This window comes from Manihot esculenta, chromosome 18 (assembly GCF_001659605.2).
Source record: "Manihot esculenta cultivar AM560-2 chromosome 18, M.esculenta_v8, whole genome shotgun sequence".
Taxonomy (NCBI): domain Eukaryota; kingdom Viridiplantae; phylum Streptophyta; class Magnoliopsida; order Malpighiales; family Euphorbiaceae; genus Manihot; species Manihot esculenta.
In genome coordinates, this window is record NC_035178.2 from 10,651,588 (window position 1) to 10,668,531 (window position 16,944).

The 16,944-nt window shown below is 30.2% G+C and overlaps 3 protein-coding genes across 6 annotated transcripts; 1 reads left to right on the top strand and 2 right to left on the bottom strand.

The window, feature by feature from the left end:
- Positions 1-987: 987 nt before the first annotated feature.
- LOC110605950 (putative F-box protein At1g53370) lies at positions 988-3,740 on the bottom strand. The gene is made up of 2 exons (XM_021744643.2): positions 3,552-3,740; positions 988-2,412 (listed from the first exon to the last, which is right to left on the bottom strand). The coding sequence occupies exon 2, from the start codon at positions 2,384-2,386 to the stop codon at positions 1,160-1,162; it is 1,227 nt and encodes a 408-aa protein (XP_021600335.1). The 5' UTR covers positions 2,387-2,412; positions 3,552-3,740; the 3' UTR covers positions 988-1,159.
- Positions 3,741-6,435: 2,695 nt separating this feature from the next.
- On the bottom strand, positions 6,436-8,509 carry LOC110605857 (putative F-box protein At1g12855). The gene is made up of 2 exons (XM_021744523.2): positions 8,351-8,509; positions 6,436-7,891 (listed from the first exon to the last, which is right to left on the bottom strand). The coding sequence occupies exon 2, from the start codon at positions 7,887-7,889 to the stop codon at positions 6,639-6,641; it is 1,251 nt and encodes a 416-aa protein (XP_021600215.1). The 5' UTR covers positions 7,890-7,891; positions 8,351-8,509; the 3' UTR covers positions 6,436-6,638.
- Positions 8,510-12,330: 3,821 nt separating this feature from the next.
- On the top strand, positions 12,331-16,754 carry LOC110607130 (disease resistance protein RUN1). Of its 4 annotated transcripts, XM_021746203.2 has the most exons (6): positions 12,484-12,661; positions 12,745-12,924; positions 12,995-14,083; positions 14,238-14,540; positions 14,647-15,930; positions 16,009-16,754. In XM_021746203.2, exons 3-6 carry the CDS (start codon positions 13,049-13,051, stop codon positions 16,534-16,536), a joined length of 3,150 nt encoding a protein of 1,049 aa, XP_021601895.1. In that variant the 5' UTR covers positions 12,484-12,661; positions 12,745-12,924; positions 12,995-13,048; the 3' UTR covers positions 16,537-16,754. The 4 variants fall into 4 exon arrangements, with proteins under 4 accessions (XP_043809553.1, XP_021601894.1, XP_021601896.1 ...); XM_043953618.1 differs by lacking the exon at positions 12,484-12,661 and adding an exon at positions 12,331-12,477 and having other exon boundaries at positions 12,745-14,083; XM_021746202.2 differs by having other exon boundaries at positions 12,409-12,652; positions 12,745-14,083.
- Positions 16,755-16,944: the final 190 nt, after the last annotated feature.

Below are 16,944 nucleotides of genomic sequence, written 5' to 3' on the forward strand. Positions count from 1 at the left end.
TTGCATAAGGCATAAGACATGATAACTGAAAATTTTCATGGACGTTGCTCTTCTTTTAGCTGTCTGCATGAACTCACAATTTTATGATAATTGGGATTGCTATGGGTATACGTATATTACATTGCATTTGTTTTTGAGAATTTGTAATGTATGATATAATTTGTCAATAGTAGTGAACCTTAGTTTTTGATATAACAGGTTAGCAGGCACAGCAATTTCCAAGAAAGCAAGTGCTTCTATGTTGTTTCGACTGATGGTAGCAAACAAGATTTTTCCTATAAAAAATGCCTAGAAAACTTTATCAAGGGGAAGTATCCTGACTTGGCTCAATGATGCCAACACTTCCTCAGTTGGTTTTGATTAGATACAGACATTGGTATCTTCTGCTATGTATATATGAAACAGATGTTTTGGTGTCTTCTGCTATGTATATATGAAACAGATGTTTTGTGTTCATATCTGATGTCAATTATGCTTTGATTGCTCATTATGAGCTGCCATTTTTTCTGCATAGGTGCAATTCTTAATGTTCCTGTTAGAAGCTAGTGATCTAATAGTAGGCCTGCTAGGATATCCAAGTTGTTGTATCAAGACTAACCCAAATAATGCTTGCAGCGATGGTCACCTGTCCATTTTAGGGATAGAGTTCACTACTCAGCAAAGATGGCCTCTAAAAACCTTCACTTTTCTTATAGATTGTAAGTCCATATAATCACACAGCAGAATTTTAATATAAGTGAAACTATAGAAGTTCCTCGATAACAACATAACCCTTCTAAGTTCCTCAAGCTGTTCAACCTTTGGAGTCATGTGTGGACAATAGCGGTTGGGGGAAACCCAAGTCATCTGAAGTTTCACGAGGCTGGGGCTCACCAAAAGACTGTTAAAGCCAGAAGTTCCCTTGGTTGGGGCTGAACCTCACCTTCATACTTATTTACAAAAGAAACCTGAATCCAGGCTTCCGTTGTATACTGATATTTAGTTGTAGTATCTCATTACATGTGATTGATTTACTATTTCACAACGAGGTATAGTGCTCACACTAAAATACAAGCCAGACTAGCTAGTTAGACAATGCAAACAAATGATGAACACAGAACATAGAGCCAGCAACTAGTTATAGATGATATCTACATGCCAACCTAAAGGCAAAAACCTATTACACATCCTGAGTTCTCAACCAGATAAGACTGTTTACATGAGGTAGGTATGTACCAGACAAAGGGAAGCCCTGCTTATCCATCTCAACCTTCCTCATAACTTTGAATCTGAAATCGTAAGCATAAAATGAACCGTCTTCATCCCTCTTGAATATCAAATCTCCACTGATTCTCAAACTGAACATGGGAACCATGTCAAGAACACTACCCGTAGAGATGGTATATTGCTTCATCCAAACTCCCCCATTTAAACTCTTCAAATTCCAAATATCTATGTCTAATTCCTGATGGGTGACAAAACATAGGAAACCAGCCATCTCGATAATCCTATCATAAGTCCTGCAACTCTTGGGGAGTGGTACAGTATGAAACTTCTCGGTGGCAACTTCCATGGACACTATGTGATCATTATGATCAATTTCAGGAACCCAATGCAAAGCTCCTATTGCAGAAACTGGCGTGTACCCAAACCAACCAAAAAGTCCAAAAGAAGGTCCATTCACTTCCCTCCACATTCTACTCCCGAGGTTTAATATCTCACAACTGACATATCCCAGTTCATCCCGAAACAAGTGCACCACTTTATATTCTCCAGTAGCAGCATTTAATACAAAGCCATAAGATTCATCCTGAGGAGGATATATGGTACCTAGAGGAAGTGCAATAAGCTTCCTTGTTACAGGATTCATCACTACCAGTCCCCCTTTCTTCAGCTTGTTACCAAGCAAAATTAGACCATTGCATGTAGCTCTAATATGACCCAGACAGCTGAGATTATACTCTCGTATCTTGCCTTTTCCCTCTTTAAATTCCATGAACTGGATGAAAAATTTTGGTGCACTACTGATGGTTGGTTGCCCAAAAATGGGGACAGATTCCGATTGAAGAAGACTTGTTTCGACACAGAAATTATTTGGTTGCTCTGGTGGCATTGATATCCCAAAATAAGGGTATAATCTTTCTCTTGAAACTGATTTTAGAAATATCAACACAGATTCAGAGCGACGAAGATGGGCATCAACAAAAATGGGGCTGTTAATTATACTGTACCATGGCTTACAAACAAACCTTGAACTTTGGAGTGACTCTAGAGGAAGCCGGATAAGGATATTTGAGATGCAATCTTTATGAAGATAAGGTACTTGCTCTTTCTTTTGCTCATCTTCCACCTTCTTCAACAGGGCTCTCTCTTCCACAGATTTCAATAGCCCTACGGATTTGACCATTGTACCTTATTAATCCTCACTGATAACTGAAATAAATCAAAGAAGAAATGTTAAAGTAACCATATTTATGGCACAAAAGGACTAATAAAATATGGTTTGGAACATGAAATCCAAACAGAATTAACTCTCTAACATTAACTAAATAACCCCAATCAATAGAATTTGCTCTCCAAGAACATAACACATTCAGTGAAAATAACCCCAAAATTGTATTTGCCAAAGTAGCATGAATGGTGAAACATACTAACATAGAGTGAAAATTGCTCTGCATCACAATGGTGGCATTTCTTCTGATGAGGAATGGCAGGACTGCAATTATCTCTTACAAAATACATCAATTGTAATTTATGGATGCAGTCCTTCCCAAAAGAAGATAGCTATAGTTTCAGCATCAGTTGGTTTCAAAGACAAGAGTCTTAATCATCTAACATGTCAACCAAAGGTTTTGGCACTTCAAGAGTGATAAAGTGAAATTGCATAACATATACCCCTCGTTTGGCATGATTCATTTTGCCGGATAAGAATTCAAATGAATTCTTGCAAAATCATACAAGATTTCTACTTATTTTAGAATGAAAGTTTTCAAGTTAAAATGAATTGAATCTTTCATTCCAAACAAAAGAATTCGTTAGAAAAAATATCAATTGAATTGAATCGAACTTCTTTAATACTTATGATCATTGATGATCTAAACAAAACTTGGGAAAACAGTTCCATTCATAACTATGAGGAGTTTTAACACATCTGAAAAAGGAGAAAAAAAAAGAGCCTATAGAGATATGAACAAGCCTATAAAATTATACTTTGCCAGTAGCCAGTAGCCAGTAGCCGAGGATCTGTAATTGACTTGTAAACTCCAGCTAATCAATCATTAATACAAACTTAAACAAGCAACAGAGGCCCAAACTACATTTTCTTAGACCAATTGACTAGCAACTCGGTAATGATCAATTCATTAAACAACTAATGATCAGAACCAGAAACAAACAATTACACAAATCAAAAGAAAATTACATGCCTAGCAAACCAAACCAAGAAAACCACATTATTAAACCAAAAAGTCTCGAATTGTTCAGAGAAACATGTCTCGAATTGTTCAGAGAAACATCATCCGAGAATTATCAGATGAATCAAAGAATCAAGAAAAGAGTTGAACTCCATATACCTGTTGACGAAGAAACTGATGGGAGCACCGATGAGAAAAGAGTTGAGAGAACGGAAAGAAAGTCGAAGAAGGATTAAATTGACCGACTGTGTCGCTACTTACAAGAAGAAGCATTAGCCATTAGCGAATGGCACTGTCCTATATTTCTTCGTCGTCGGCCCCCCCGCAGGGAATTATTTTGTGTGAGAATGAAATACATAAGCCTTGGAGACAAATTATTATTAATAATATTTTATTTCAGATTTATTTAAAATGTTTCTTGGAATTTCAAAAATATATTTATATAATATAATTATTTTTTATTTTATTAAAATAAAGTATTTGAATTACTATAATATTAGTTCCGTTGCGAATTATATATTTAATTTTACCTTAAAAATAAAATTTTAATTCCTCTCATTCTAAATTATTTTTTAGAGTTATTAGAATTTTTTAAAAAATTAAAAATTTTTATTTATTTTTTATTTCATTACCGAAAAATTAAATTTTTTTATATTTTTTTGATGTTATAATATTTTACATTTTATTTTTATATAAATTAAGAAATTATAATTATTTTAGTTGGATGATAAACTTTTTCTATTAACATTATAATTATATCTATTTCTATAAGCAACGGCATCCTCAGCCGCTCAAGAGTCAATGCCACCGATTATCAACATTGCCAAACACATCGATTACAAATTATAAGATTAAATTTACACAGTCCTCAGAACTTTCAATGAAGGACGCATATCAAAAACTTGAAAAAAGGTTAAATTCCTATGCATGCAATTGGAATATGAAGAATAGCAATGTTATTTTTCTCTTATACTCTCTTATGAATATCTCAATATTCTCTTACACATAATCCACCAACAACCGGCGAGAGAAACCAGTTGCAGAGGGCTCAAGACCAAACATGCACCGACAAATCTCTCTTGTACCCGAAGGCAGGTGAAAATAAACAACATCAAAATGTAACCAAGGAATCCGGCAAACTCATATGAAGGCGAGGACCCTCACCAAATACAGACTCGAACAGGTCACTGACCTCTTTCTCCCTGCTTGGCCTTTGGGTCGCCTTTCTCCCTTTCTCTCTTTCTTTCTCTTTCACACGGAGCCTCCATTTCTTCCCTTATAAACAAAGGATAAAAGCTTAAACAGCGGCCATTGGCCACTTCACTTGTGCTGCCCACAACGAATTGAATTACGTTTTGCTTTTTGAAGACCGATGGATAATAATTATTGAAAGAAAAAAATTAGTATAAAAGGCATTTTTCTTTCCAAACTTAAGATATCAGCTATTTTCTAGCTCTTACAAGTATAGAAAAATCAATCAGACTATTTTTAAAGCCATAAATAAAATTAATAGTTAATTTAAATATTTATAAAATAATTAAGAATTATTTGTCTAAAACTTTTTGTTATTTTATAATTTAATTTAAAATTTTAAAAATTAATAAAATTATTTAAAATTACAATTTTTACTACAATTATATTTAAATTTAAAACTTTTTATCTTACTCACGTGATAAGATAATATAAATTATGATATAAATTACTTTATTTTACTTATATCTGAGGTAGATAAATAAATAAATAGTTATTGATATAAAAAAATTAAAATTTTTAATTATTTTATAATTTAATTTAAAATTTTAAAAATTAATATAACCCACTTAAAATTATTAAATTTATCATCTTTCGCTATTAAATCTCTAAAATTTTATTTTTATACTTTTTTATTTATTTGATAAAAAAATTATAATTAGATTTCTTTCTATTTTTTAGTTTTGATTCTCTTAATTCTTTTAAGTTTTGATCATGTATACTCTTAATATAATATTTCTTCTTATGCCTCTAAATGCTGACTTATATTATAAAATTTAACAAAAAATTAATAGTAGAATTGTAAAATAATATTATAATTTTTATTTTTAATTGTATTATCATAATTTTTTATAATAAATATAGTAAAATTTTTTATAATAAATATAATAAAATTTATTATGAATACACATCTAATAAAATTTATTATGAATACACATCTAATAAAATATTTAAAAAATAAAAAATTAATAAATATAAAACTTGTAATAATTTTTGTTGAAACTAATAACAAAAAGAAAAAAGCTAGATGAATATAAATAAATTTAAAAATTTAAAGTTGAATTATATTAATTTTTAAATTTTTAAATTAAAATTTAAAATAACTAAAAATTTTAAATTTTTTCAATCTACGTAAACAAAACAAACTCCCTAATTTAAATTTTAAAATTGTATATATTTTAAATAATTTTATTAACTTTTAAAATTTTAAATTAAATTATAAAATAATAAAAAGTTTTAAATTTTTCATTTAAATAGACCAATAATTAGATATAATTAATAAAATTATAAAATCAAAAGCGAAGTTAGATTATATAATTTTATGAAATATAATTAATTATTATTGTTTTATTATTTATTAAATATTTTAGTTTATTTAATTTATAAATAAATTAAATTTAAATATTAGTAAGATTAAAATCTTTTTGAAAATAATTTAACTTACTGAACTAAGAAAATTTATTTAATCTCAATTCATAAAATTAATAAATGAATGAAATATAGTTCAAGTTTAAAGCCTCATTTTATTCAAACAAGCTTACGGAATATTAAAAAACTTCTACAACCCTTTTATTTCATATGTTTTATAGCTCTTAGATTGGCATCCTTTAAAATCTATACAATTGTTGAAAATATTATTACATGATTCTTGATAATTTCCATATTTCAACAGATATAATATTATCAAATATTTTTAAGTTTTAACTAGCTATTAAATTTCCAGCCAAATGTATATTGTGACTCATAGATCATAAATAAATTGCCTAAATTTTGAAAATTATATCACAGGATCAAGCCAAAATTTCCCTTCTTATAACAATTTATATTTCAGAACTATAAAAACCTATTAGGGTAGTAGTTCAATAGAAGAATCTTATCTAGGAATTCAAATAGGATACCTCTATTTCTTCCAAAAATTTCCTAGGCACAATAGATTATAAACAAAAGCTTATTCAACCCTTATTCTAACTTCAATCAAAAAAAACAAGTCACCTCTTACAGCAAATCCCTGGGATTTTCCCAGGAAACAAGGCTATTCACAAAAGGCAAGTAAGAGCCATAATGCCACCCAGGTTTCTTTTCCATCTCAATCCTTCTCATTTCCTGATGTTCAGGATCATAAATATAATAACATGCATCTCCTCTGCTCGCAAAGCAGATTTCTCTGGCACACTTTAAAGCAGTCACCGGAACTAAATCATCGGTCACAAAGTCTATAAGTATGGTATGTTGCTTGCTCCAAGCCTCTCCATCCAGACCTTTGTAGATCCATATGTCAATCACAAATGGTTGAGCATTATGAGCGACCAATCCTAAAAAACCCCATAACTCTACAAGCCTATCACCCCTTTTATATGCACTTGGAAGTGGGATTGAGAAAAATGTTTCCCTGTCAATATCCATAGACACAATGTATTCACAATTATGGATGTCAGGAACCCAATGCAAAGCCCCAATTGCTGAAACTGATTCTTGGGCGAACTTTCTCAGAAGTCCAAAAGATGGACCATCCACTCCTCTCCATGAATTTGTACCAACGCTCAATATCTCACAGCCAACATGTAAACTCTTATCAATAAACAAATGCACAACTTTGTATCTTCCTTCACGATTGCTAAACATAAATCCATAAGACTCTAGATGTTTAGAAATTGGAGGAATAGTACCAAGAGGATATCGAACAAGCTTCCTTGTCATAGGATTCATGACTACTATGCCTCTGTTCTTACCCAATTGAACCAAAACAAGGCCATCACATGTAGCAAGAATATGGCCAGAGCAGGTAATATTCAACTCAACAACATTGATCTTGGAATCAAGAAACTCTAGAAACCGCAAGTGGCCTGGCTGATAATGTCTAGATGAATCAGTGGGAAAGATAGAGAACTGCTCTAAACCAAGCCTCAAATCAATAGAGAGGGTATGTGGGTTGGGAAACTGGGATTTTGGGGTAAAACAGATAAGGCTAGTCTCACAGAACTGCAGGTGAGCATCAGCAAAAGCAGAGCTGTTGATTAAATTGAACCATGTCTTACACACAAGACTTAACCTGACAAGCGATTTAATTGGAAGTAGAACAAGAATCTGAAAAATAAAATCAGAAGAAAAATATTCTCCTTCACAAGCTCGATACTTCACAACCTGTGATGCTCTCCTCTCTTGCACCATTCTCCATAACCTTGAATCTCTTCGTACAATTTTGCTCCTACTACTATCCCCAGTAAATAGTCTCATACTTTCCCTCATAGCTACAATCAGAGAAACTTGGTGTTAGAAAATGCTCCTCCAAAACAGAAAATCCAATAATCACAAGCAAATTAATCGATCAGAGATCCTGTTATACCATTCTGATCAGAAGCATAAAACATTGAAATCATGGATTAATTAAATAACAAAAAAAAAAAAAAAAGAAGAGCTAAACAAAATCCAATGAGTAGAAACTGTCAAACTTTGATACCAGTTGTGATCTTAGTGCTAACCCTAAATTCCCGTTTTTTCAACAGAATTCAAGGGTCAAATTACAGGTAAAAAGAATAGAAAGAGTGAAATGAATTGAAGAGCTAGGCTTTGGTAGATTAGAGACGAACAAAGTTCAATTATAGAGCAGCAAGAATAGGTCTTCTCTGAAACTAAAGCGAAATCGAAATTTGAAAGATCAGTGATCACCCATGACAGGAAATGAAAATCAGGGAGTTCCATGATCGTACCTAGTAAGTATTCAGTATACCACAGGGCCAGAGAGAGAGAGATGCAGGCTGCTGACGAGAAGACTCAGAAGAACGTAGACGACCCTGGAGAAGAGGGCAGTCAGTCCTCTGTAGTGTATGCTATTAAGGAGATTGGTATAGCTTTTAGCTGAATCATCAGCTCGTCACCAAGCACCGTATAAGCGGAAATCATTAGGTTGACCTGGAAATGCTGTAATTTTTTAAAAAATTATACCTCATATATATATTTTTTTAAATATTTTTCTATTTCATAATTTTTACCTATTTTTTATTATTTTATAATTATTATTAATTTTTCATTATAATAATATATAAATAATTTATTTTATTTTATTAATAATTTAGACAGTTGAATAGACTAAATTTTTAATAATTTGATAAAATAAAAATTAAATTATTAATAATTTAAAAACGTATGAACTATTTAATATATTTTTGATAATATGGTGAGTAAATAATCAGTTTCGCTAGTAAATTTTATAATATATTTAATTAGTTTTAGTAATTAAATGTTATTATTTAATTTTTATAATATAAAAAAAATTTATTAATAATTTATCATTTAATTTCAAAAAAAATATTACAATGTCTTTGAGATTAAAAAATTGTTAAATAATCTCTTCATATTAATCATATTTTTTAATATTTAATGGTTATATTTTTTAAAATTTAAAAATAAAAAATAAATAAAATAAAATTTTATAAAAAATTGAAGCCACAAATTATGCCTTTGGCTTTTTTAAACAAAGAAACTCTTTATCATGCTTTATACATCTTTTATGTTTTTGAGAGTACTTTGTTGATCCATTAAAAGCCAAAAATAATAATAATAAAAGAATATCTTTTAATGGCGGCCTAACAATATATAGTATGATATCCTTTCCTTAACATTGAAGCATCCTCTTGATTTGCTCTTTTTTTTTTTTTTTTTTTTTATTTCTAGTAGTGTGCATGCTACGCTGATCCGTTAACGTTAATATATTGTTTAAAAAACATAAGGTATATTTTATTTTTATACTATAATAAAATAAAATTAGTGAAGAATATTTTAAAAATTTGATTACGATTGATTAATAAATACGAGATTTCGTGATTGTATATAATATTTATTAATGGTAACTAAATATTATGAAAGATTTAATTTATTAATTTTTAATTATATTTATTTTAAAAATATTAAATTTTATTAAATATTAAAAAATGTTTTGAGAAATTTCTTAAAAATAAATTAAAATTAAATAGAGTTGATTTAAGCTTAATAATGCGTGATCCATTATTTTAGGAGATAATTTTAGAAAAATATCAAAAAGTTAAATGTAATTTTGAATTTAGTTTCGTGTCAAAATAATATATTATAATATGAGTTTACAAAAAAAAAATATGAGATCGGTTAGCATTTACGTAATGACTTGACATTCAAATTATTAAACTGAAAAATGAGTATACGTAATTGCTTGAAACTTAAAGTAGTTGTGTATAAATTGCATATATTTATATCTATAATCCTTAACTTTTATAATATAAGAAGATAACGTTAATTATAACCTTCTATAAAATTTCAGCTAGTGTCGATTAATTAATAAAAAATCACACCGGCTAATCAATCAGTTATTACGGGTGTAATGAAGATTTACTGGATTTCTGTAAGAGAATATAAGTTTTGATGAAAAATCGAATGTTATAATGTCTATTTTTTCTCTCTATGATGAAATCGCATATAGGCTTATAAGATTATTACCATGTGACTTGTTTTATTATGATAGCTTATAACTGATTTTGCGATTATTGTTATATTAATAAAATATAAAAATTATCATTATTTGTTATAAGTATTACACTATATTTTATTATTTTAATATAAAATTAAATTATATATGTTAAAGTAAATTATAAACTTAAAATTAAAACCGATAAAACCATGGAGTAGTTTTATTTTTATTTTTTTTCCCAATAATTTTTACATAATGTATGATACACTATTCATTTAATTATCTAAATTATCAATTTATTTTAATTAAAACTCTCACGTAGTTATTTTATATTTCTACGACAAAACTAATCTTTTAGTATAAAATATATAATAAACGATTTTAATTAAAACAGAACAAAATTGGATTAATTTAATTAATTTTTGAATTTATAAATTCAAGCAATTTAAAATTTTTAAAAATTTTGATTTTATTATTTTAATCACAATCGACTTAAAACCAAATCAAATAATTACATGGGAAGCTAAATTGCATTCCATCACCATCCTTTACTTTGTAATAAAAGAATTTAAATAAATTTTTTTAAATCATACGAATAATTTTATTTTCTTTTAAAAATAAAAATATTATTAATTAAAATTTTATATTACAAATAATAAAATTAATATAAAAAATAAATTAAATTAATTATTATGAAATTTTTAATTTTAAGTTAAGAGTAACTGAATTTTGCGGATTATTTTATTTATATTCTTAAACTTCAATTTATTACAATAAAATCTCTTAATTTTAATTTTCTTTCAAAAATATCATTTCACCCAAATATTGGGGTTAGAAAACTATCAAAATTACTATTTTGCCCTATTTTTGAAAATTACTATTTTACTCTATTTATTTTTCTCTATCATTTTACTTAATTATTAATATTAATTAATAATTAAATGAGAGAGGAAATATAAAAATATAGTAAAATAATAACATTCTTCTTGAGAGATAATTTTGTAGTATTCTAACTCGTAAACATGCCGTTATGGGTAAACTGTGATTTTTTTAAAAAAACTAAATTAAAATTGAAAGATTTATAGTAATAAATTGAAGTTTAGGAATGAAAATAAAAGAATATTTAAATTTAGAGACGGAAATGAAATAACTCTCTAGATTGAGACCCTTAGTGCAATTTATCCTTAAATTGCTCAAACTTTTTTCTCTAGTCCTTGGTCTAATTAGTGTAGGCATCTAACCCATAATCATATACTTGGGCTCATTACTTTAGAACCCATCTCTCTTAATTCTTTTTACCACTCTTTCTGCCCAAAGCAGAAAGCTATTGCATTTAGGGTTTGGTTGACATTATTAGTAGAATTGTCATTAAAAAAAATTAAAAAAATTATTTAAAAAATTATTTGAGTATAATTTAATCATAAAAACAACAAAATAATAAAATAACTTTTTTAAAATTGTTTTTTTACAACATCTAAAATGAATTTAAAAAAAAATACTTTTTGAATTATAATAATTTATTTATTTATTAATTATATATAAAAAAGAAAAATGAATAATAATTTTAAATAATTAAAAAAATAAATATAAATTATGAGATGAGTAAATAATAAATAATTATTAAATTAAGTTACATTTAATATTTAAAACAATTTTAATTTGTAAATATGAAAATTTAAAAATAAATTTAATTTTTTTTCAAAGGTTTTAATAAGATGTTGTATTCATTTAATGTTTTGATGTTTCAATTTTAATTATAATAATTATGTTAAGTTATAAATTATTATGAATTAATAAAAAGCTTGAGTAATTAAAAAGTTTCAATTTTATATAAATTCAATTTTTTAAATTAATTGAATAGATGCAAATTGAATTGAAAATTCTATTAATCAAAATTTTAATTGATTATAAGAAACTAAATAAATTGAATTGAAAAAATCACATTAAGCTCTTAAAACCATGCTGCTTTGAAATTATTTGCAATTGTTGTGTTTACGCCGCAGTTCCCTTCTCCATCTTCCCTTGTTTTGTTTGAATTATTTTTGTAGTTCTCTCACTATTGTAGAATTACAAGCACGCTATTGATGTAGTAAATTGTGATCTGTCATGCACCGATTCCTCTAGATTTAGGAATTATTGAAAATGGCCTGAATCAGCCAGTTAATTAGAACATTTTGTGTGATGTGATTTGCAATGTTAACTAGTCAGAAACATACATAATAGAAACTTTGAGACATAGTGATTCAAGCTTACATTACTACTTATGCATATGCACATACATACATACATACATACATATACTGATTTTGAAGATTCTTTTTTCCTTTTCTTTTCTCCATGCTACTGGGACTTGAAAAGATAGAAGATTCCTCAAGTTGAAATTTTCAGTGGCACTAGGTTGGGGAATTTATTCTACTTTCTTCTTTTCAAAATCATCTATTTTTGTTTTAATTAGGTTAGAATTTATTCCACTTTTTCCTTTTCCCTACTTTGGAGTCTTTCTCCTTCCCTTGGATTTGCAGAAGCAGTAGTAGGTTGTGCAAACATTCAGTTTAGTGTCATTTGATTAATTGTATGATAGGTATATCCATATAAAACAATATCTATTTAGCCACCTTCGCAAATGATTTAGGAATCTAATGTTTTCTTGTTCTTCTTCTCCAGAGGCTATGCAACTTCTCCATGGTGCTTGGATGAGCTAGAGAAGAAACAGGTGGTTTGACCAATTTTCTACCAAGTAGATCCATGTGAATGGATGTTAAAGAGCACAGAAAATTTTTAGATGAATGTGGAGAAGGTGCAGAGATAAAGATCTGACTTGCCTGAAGCTGCCACTCTATCTAGGTGAACCATTAGTAGATTTAATTTGTTGGGTAATTTTAAGTTATCCTTGTTTGATCTTTGCATCTTTTAGGCCTTCTAAGTCACAGGAGATTTTGGGAGACATTTGGAAGATATTGAATAAGATATGTCCTCAACTTCCTACATGGATTTCGTTGGAATTGATTCACGCATTGAGAGAGTTGAGTCCTTGCTATGCATCGGATCATTAGATGTTCGCATTGTTGGAATATGGGGAATGGGTGGTATTGGAAAAACAACTATAGCTAAAGCTGTGTTCAAGCGTAATCTTGCTCAATTCGAGAGCTATCACTTCTTTGCAAATGTCAGGGAAGAGTCAGAAAAACATGGATCATTGCATTTACAAAGCGAGCTTCTTTCAAAAATATGTGGAAAAGGAAATTTTAATAGAAGAACTCCCAATTTCGGATTCACTTACGCCACGAGTAGGCTTAGTCGAAAAAAGGCTCTTATTGTTCTTGATGATGTGAACAGCTCCATGCAATTGCAAGAATTGTTAGTTGATTCACGTCATTTGTTTGGCCAAGGAAGCAAAATCATTGTAACAAGTAGGGACAGGCAAGTGCTCAAAAATGGAGTTGATGAAATATATGAAGTTGAGAGATTAGATCATGATGAAGCTCTTCAACTATTCAGTGTCAATGCTTTTAACCAAAATCATCCCTTTCAAGAGTTTATGCAGTTGTCAAAGAGTGTCATCTATTATGCTAAAGGCAATCCATTAGCCCTTAAAGTTTTGGGTTGCTTTTTGTGTGAAAAAAGGAAACAAGAATGGGAAATTGCATTAAATGAACTCAGAAGAACATCAAATGTGGGAATAAAGAATATCTTAAGATTAAGTTATGATGGATTGGAAACTGAAGACAAGGAAATATTTCTCGATATTGCATGTTTCTTTAAAGGCGAAGATGTATATTTTGTGGAAAAAATACTTGATGGATGTGGTTTCTATGTGGATTTAGGAATTAACGTTCTCATTGATAAGTCTCTCATTACTATTTCAAATAACAAGTTGTGGATGCATGAGATGCTACAAGAAATGGGCTGGGAAATTGTTCAGGAAGAATCAATTGAAGAACCTGGAAATCGTAGCAGATTGTGGCATCATGAGGATGTCTACCATGTTTTGACAAAAAATTCGGTAAGAGCCAAGTACAAAAAATTTATTCGGATTTAATCAAATAGATAATATTCTGTTAGTGTCAATTTCAATATGTTTTCTACATTAGATTCTTCACGGAATTAGTCCTCTAGATCTCATTTTCATTCCCAGTTAATCTGATTTTGGTTATCAGGGGACTCAAGCGGTTGAAGGCATAGCTTTAGACCTGTCTCAAACAAGAGAGTTACACTTGACCTCCAAAACTTTCAAGAAGATGTACAATCTTAGATTGCTCAAGTTTCATGCTTCTGACTTTGAAGATTTCTGTAAAGTGCACTTTCCTGATGAAGGCCTTACATTTCATTCAAATAAGCTGCGATATCTCCATTGGTATATGTACCCTTCAAAATCCTTGCCATCTAACTTTTGTCCTGAAAACCTTGTTGAGCTGAGTCTTCCTCGTAGCAATGTTGAACAACTCTGGGAAGGAGTGCAGGTATATACTAATATACAAATGGATCAGATCTGTTCAGTTGTCCTGTCAAATAGGTTACAAGTTTCAGAAATTCTGACTTATTTTAGGGATTTATATTTTGTTGCAGGACCTTGTGAAGCTGAAACGGATTGATCTCAGTTATTCTGAATATTTGATTCGAATCCCTGATCTTTCAAATGCTAAAGAACTTGAGAGTTTAAATCTTAAATGGTGCTCAAACTTGGTTGAAGGCCCCTCATCTATTCAGAAGCTTAACAAGCTTGAATATCTGAATCTGGAAAGCTGTAAAAATCTTAGTTGTCTTCCGAGTACAATTGCTTCCACGCTTGTAAAAACTTTCAATCTGGTTGGTTGCTCAAATCTCAAGAAATTCCCAGAGATTGCAGGAAATGTGGAAGAATTATTTTTAAACAACACTGGTTTAGAAGTCGTTCCCTCTTCAATTGGGTGCCTCACCAAACTTGTTTCTTTGTATCTGACAAGCTGCAAAAAGCTCAGAAGTTTACCAAGCGATATTTGCAAGTTGAAATGTCTCCGAATGCTGAATTTATGTGGCTGCTCAAACCTGGATAGTTTCCCAGAAATTTGGGAGCCCATGGAAGGTTTGAAATACCTGTATTTAGCCAACTGCAGAAAGCTTAGTTGTCTTCCTAACAGCATTGGTAATTTGAAAAATCTTACAGAGCTTGATTTAAAAGGGACAATGATTAAAGAGCTACCTTCTTCCATTGAGCATCTAACCGGGCTTGATCAGTTGGATTTACAGAAATGTAAAAACGTTGGGAGCCTTCCCGACGGCATCTGCAACCTAAAATCTCTGAGAAATCTTAACTTATATGGTTCTCCAAATCTTGACAAGTTGCCAGAGAATCTGTGTAATTTAGAATCTCTGGAGGAATTAGATATAAGTGGAAGTGCCATAAAACAGCTCCCATCTTCTATCATACAGTTGAAAAATCTTGCAAAGTTATTGTTTAGAGTTCAAGACTCAGCAGGTTTATTACAAATTCCAACTGCACTAGACAGACTATCCTCACTGAACATGTTGGTTCTAAGTGGAAACAACTTCGAAACTCTACCTGCAAGCATTGAACTCCTTCCTCACTTGTGCACGCTTGATGTAGCCTATTGCAGAAGGCTTCGCTCTCTGCCAGAGCTTCCTGGGAGCCTAGAATTTTTGTATGCACAAGAATGCACATCATTAGAAACTGTACTTAACAGCAAACACTTCTCTGAAATAGATTATATGCATGAAAGTCGCAATTTCAAGCGATTTGCATTTACCAATTGCATCAAAATGGATCAAAAGACTTGCAGAAGCATTCTTATAGACACTGAGAAGAGAATTCAAGTTGTGGCTGCTGCATCAGATCAACTATATAATGAAATGGTATCTCTCTCTAGTCTCTAACAAATACATATACACTGTGTTTCTGTTTCTAAATTCACAATACTTGTTTTGCAACAGGGTTCGGTTAAAATTCATTTGCCTGGAAGTGAAATTCCACTGTGGTTCCACAACCAAAATATGGGATCTTCAGTGAGTACGCAGCTTCATTCAAGATGCAGTCAGCTAAGAGGAATTGCTTTATGTGTTGTGCTTGAATTTGAGGACTGTTATGCAGATCGCGGTTTGATTGTAAGATGTAAATGCCATTTCAAACCCAACAATGGTGGATGCAGTGATCTGAACTTCAACTTGGACAACTGGCTTGAGTGGTATTACAAATCAACACCCTTTAAGTCAGATCATTTGTTTGTATGGGATGATCCTTGCTTTGAAGCTAACATAGTTGATGAAGATTGGTTTGGTAAATACAGTGAGGCCTCTTTTGAATTCTTTCCTCTGGATTTTGAAGAGAATCTCTTGCAGGATTGCAAGGTGAAGAAGTGTGGAGTCCATTTGCTACTTCATGAGAGAATAGCTAGTAGAAATTATAATTCTGATGAGGAAGAGGAACCATTTCCTAAGAGATTGAAATGCCTCCAAGACTAACCATGTGAATCTGTATTTCTTCACCAGTGCCCTAGGCTCTTGTAATTAAAAGTCACTTGTTCAAACTTTGATTTGATTGAATTGCAGATTTTCATTTTTCAGCAATATTTATAGACTAGTTGGCAAAAAGATGTACACTGCTCTCTCTGTATATGTCATTATCATTTGATGTAAATTCCAAATTCTCATTAAAGATGGATTGCCTTTGACCAGACTGATGAAGTTGTTACTTTTCTTTGATTTGCAATGAACCGAACTAGGCAACAATTTTACATGAATCAATTCGCCTTGGTATCGTTAAGGGTGAGCAATCGGTTGATTCAGATTAAAATTAAATTGAAAAAATTAAAAATTGAAATTTTAGTATTTATAAAAATCAAACTGAATCGATTTTAGTCAGAAATTGAA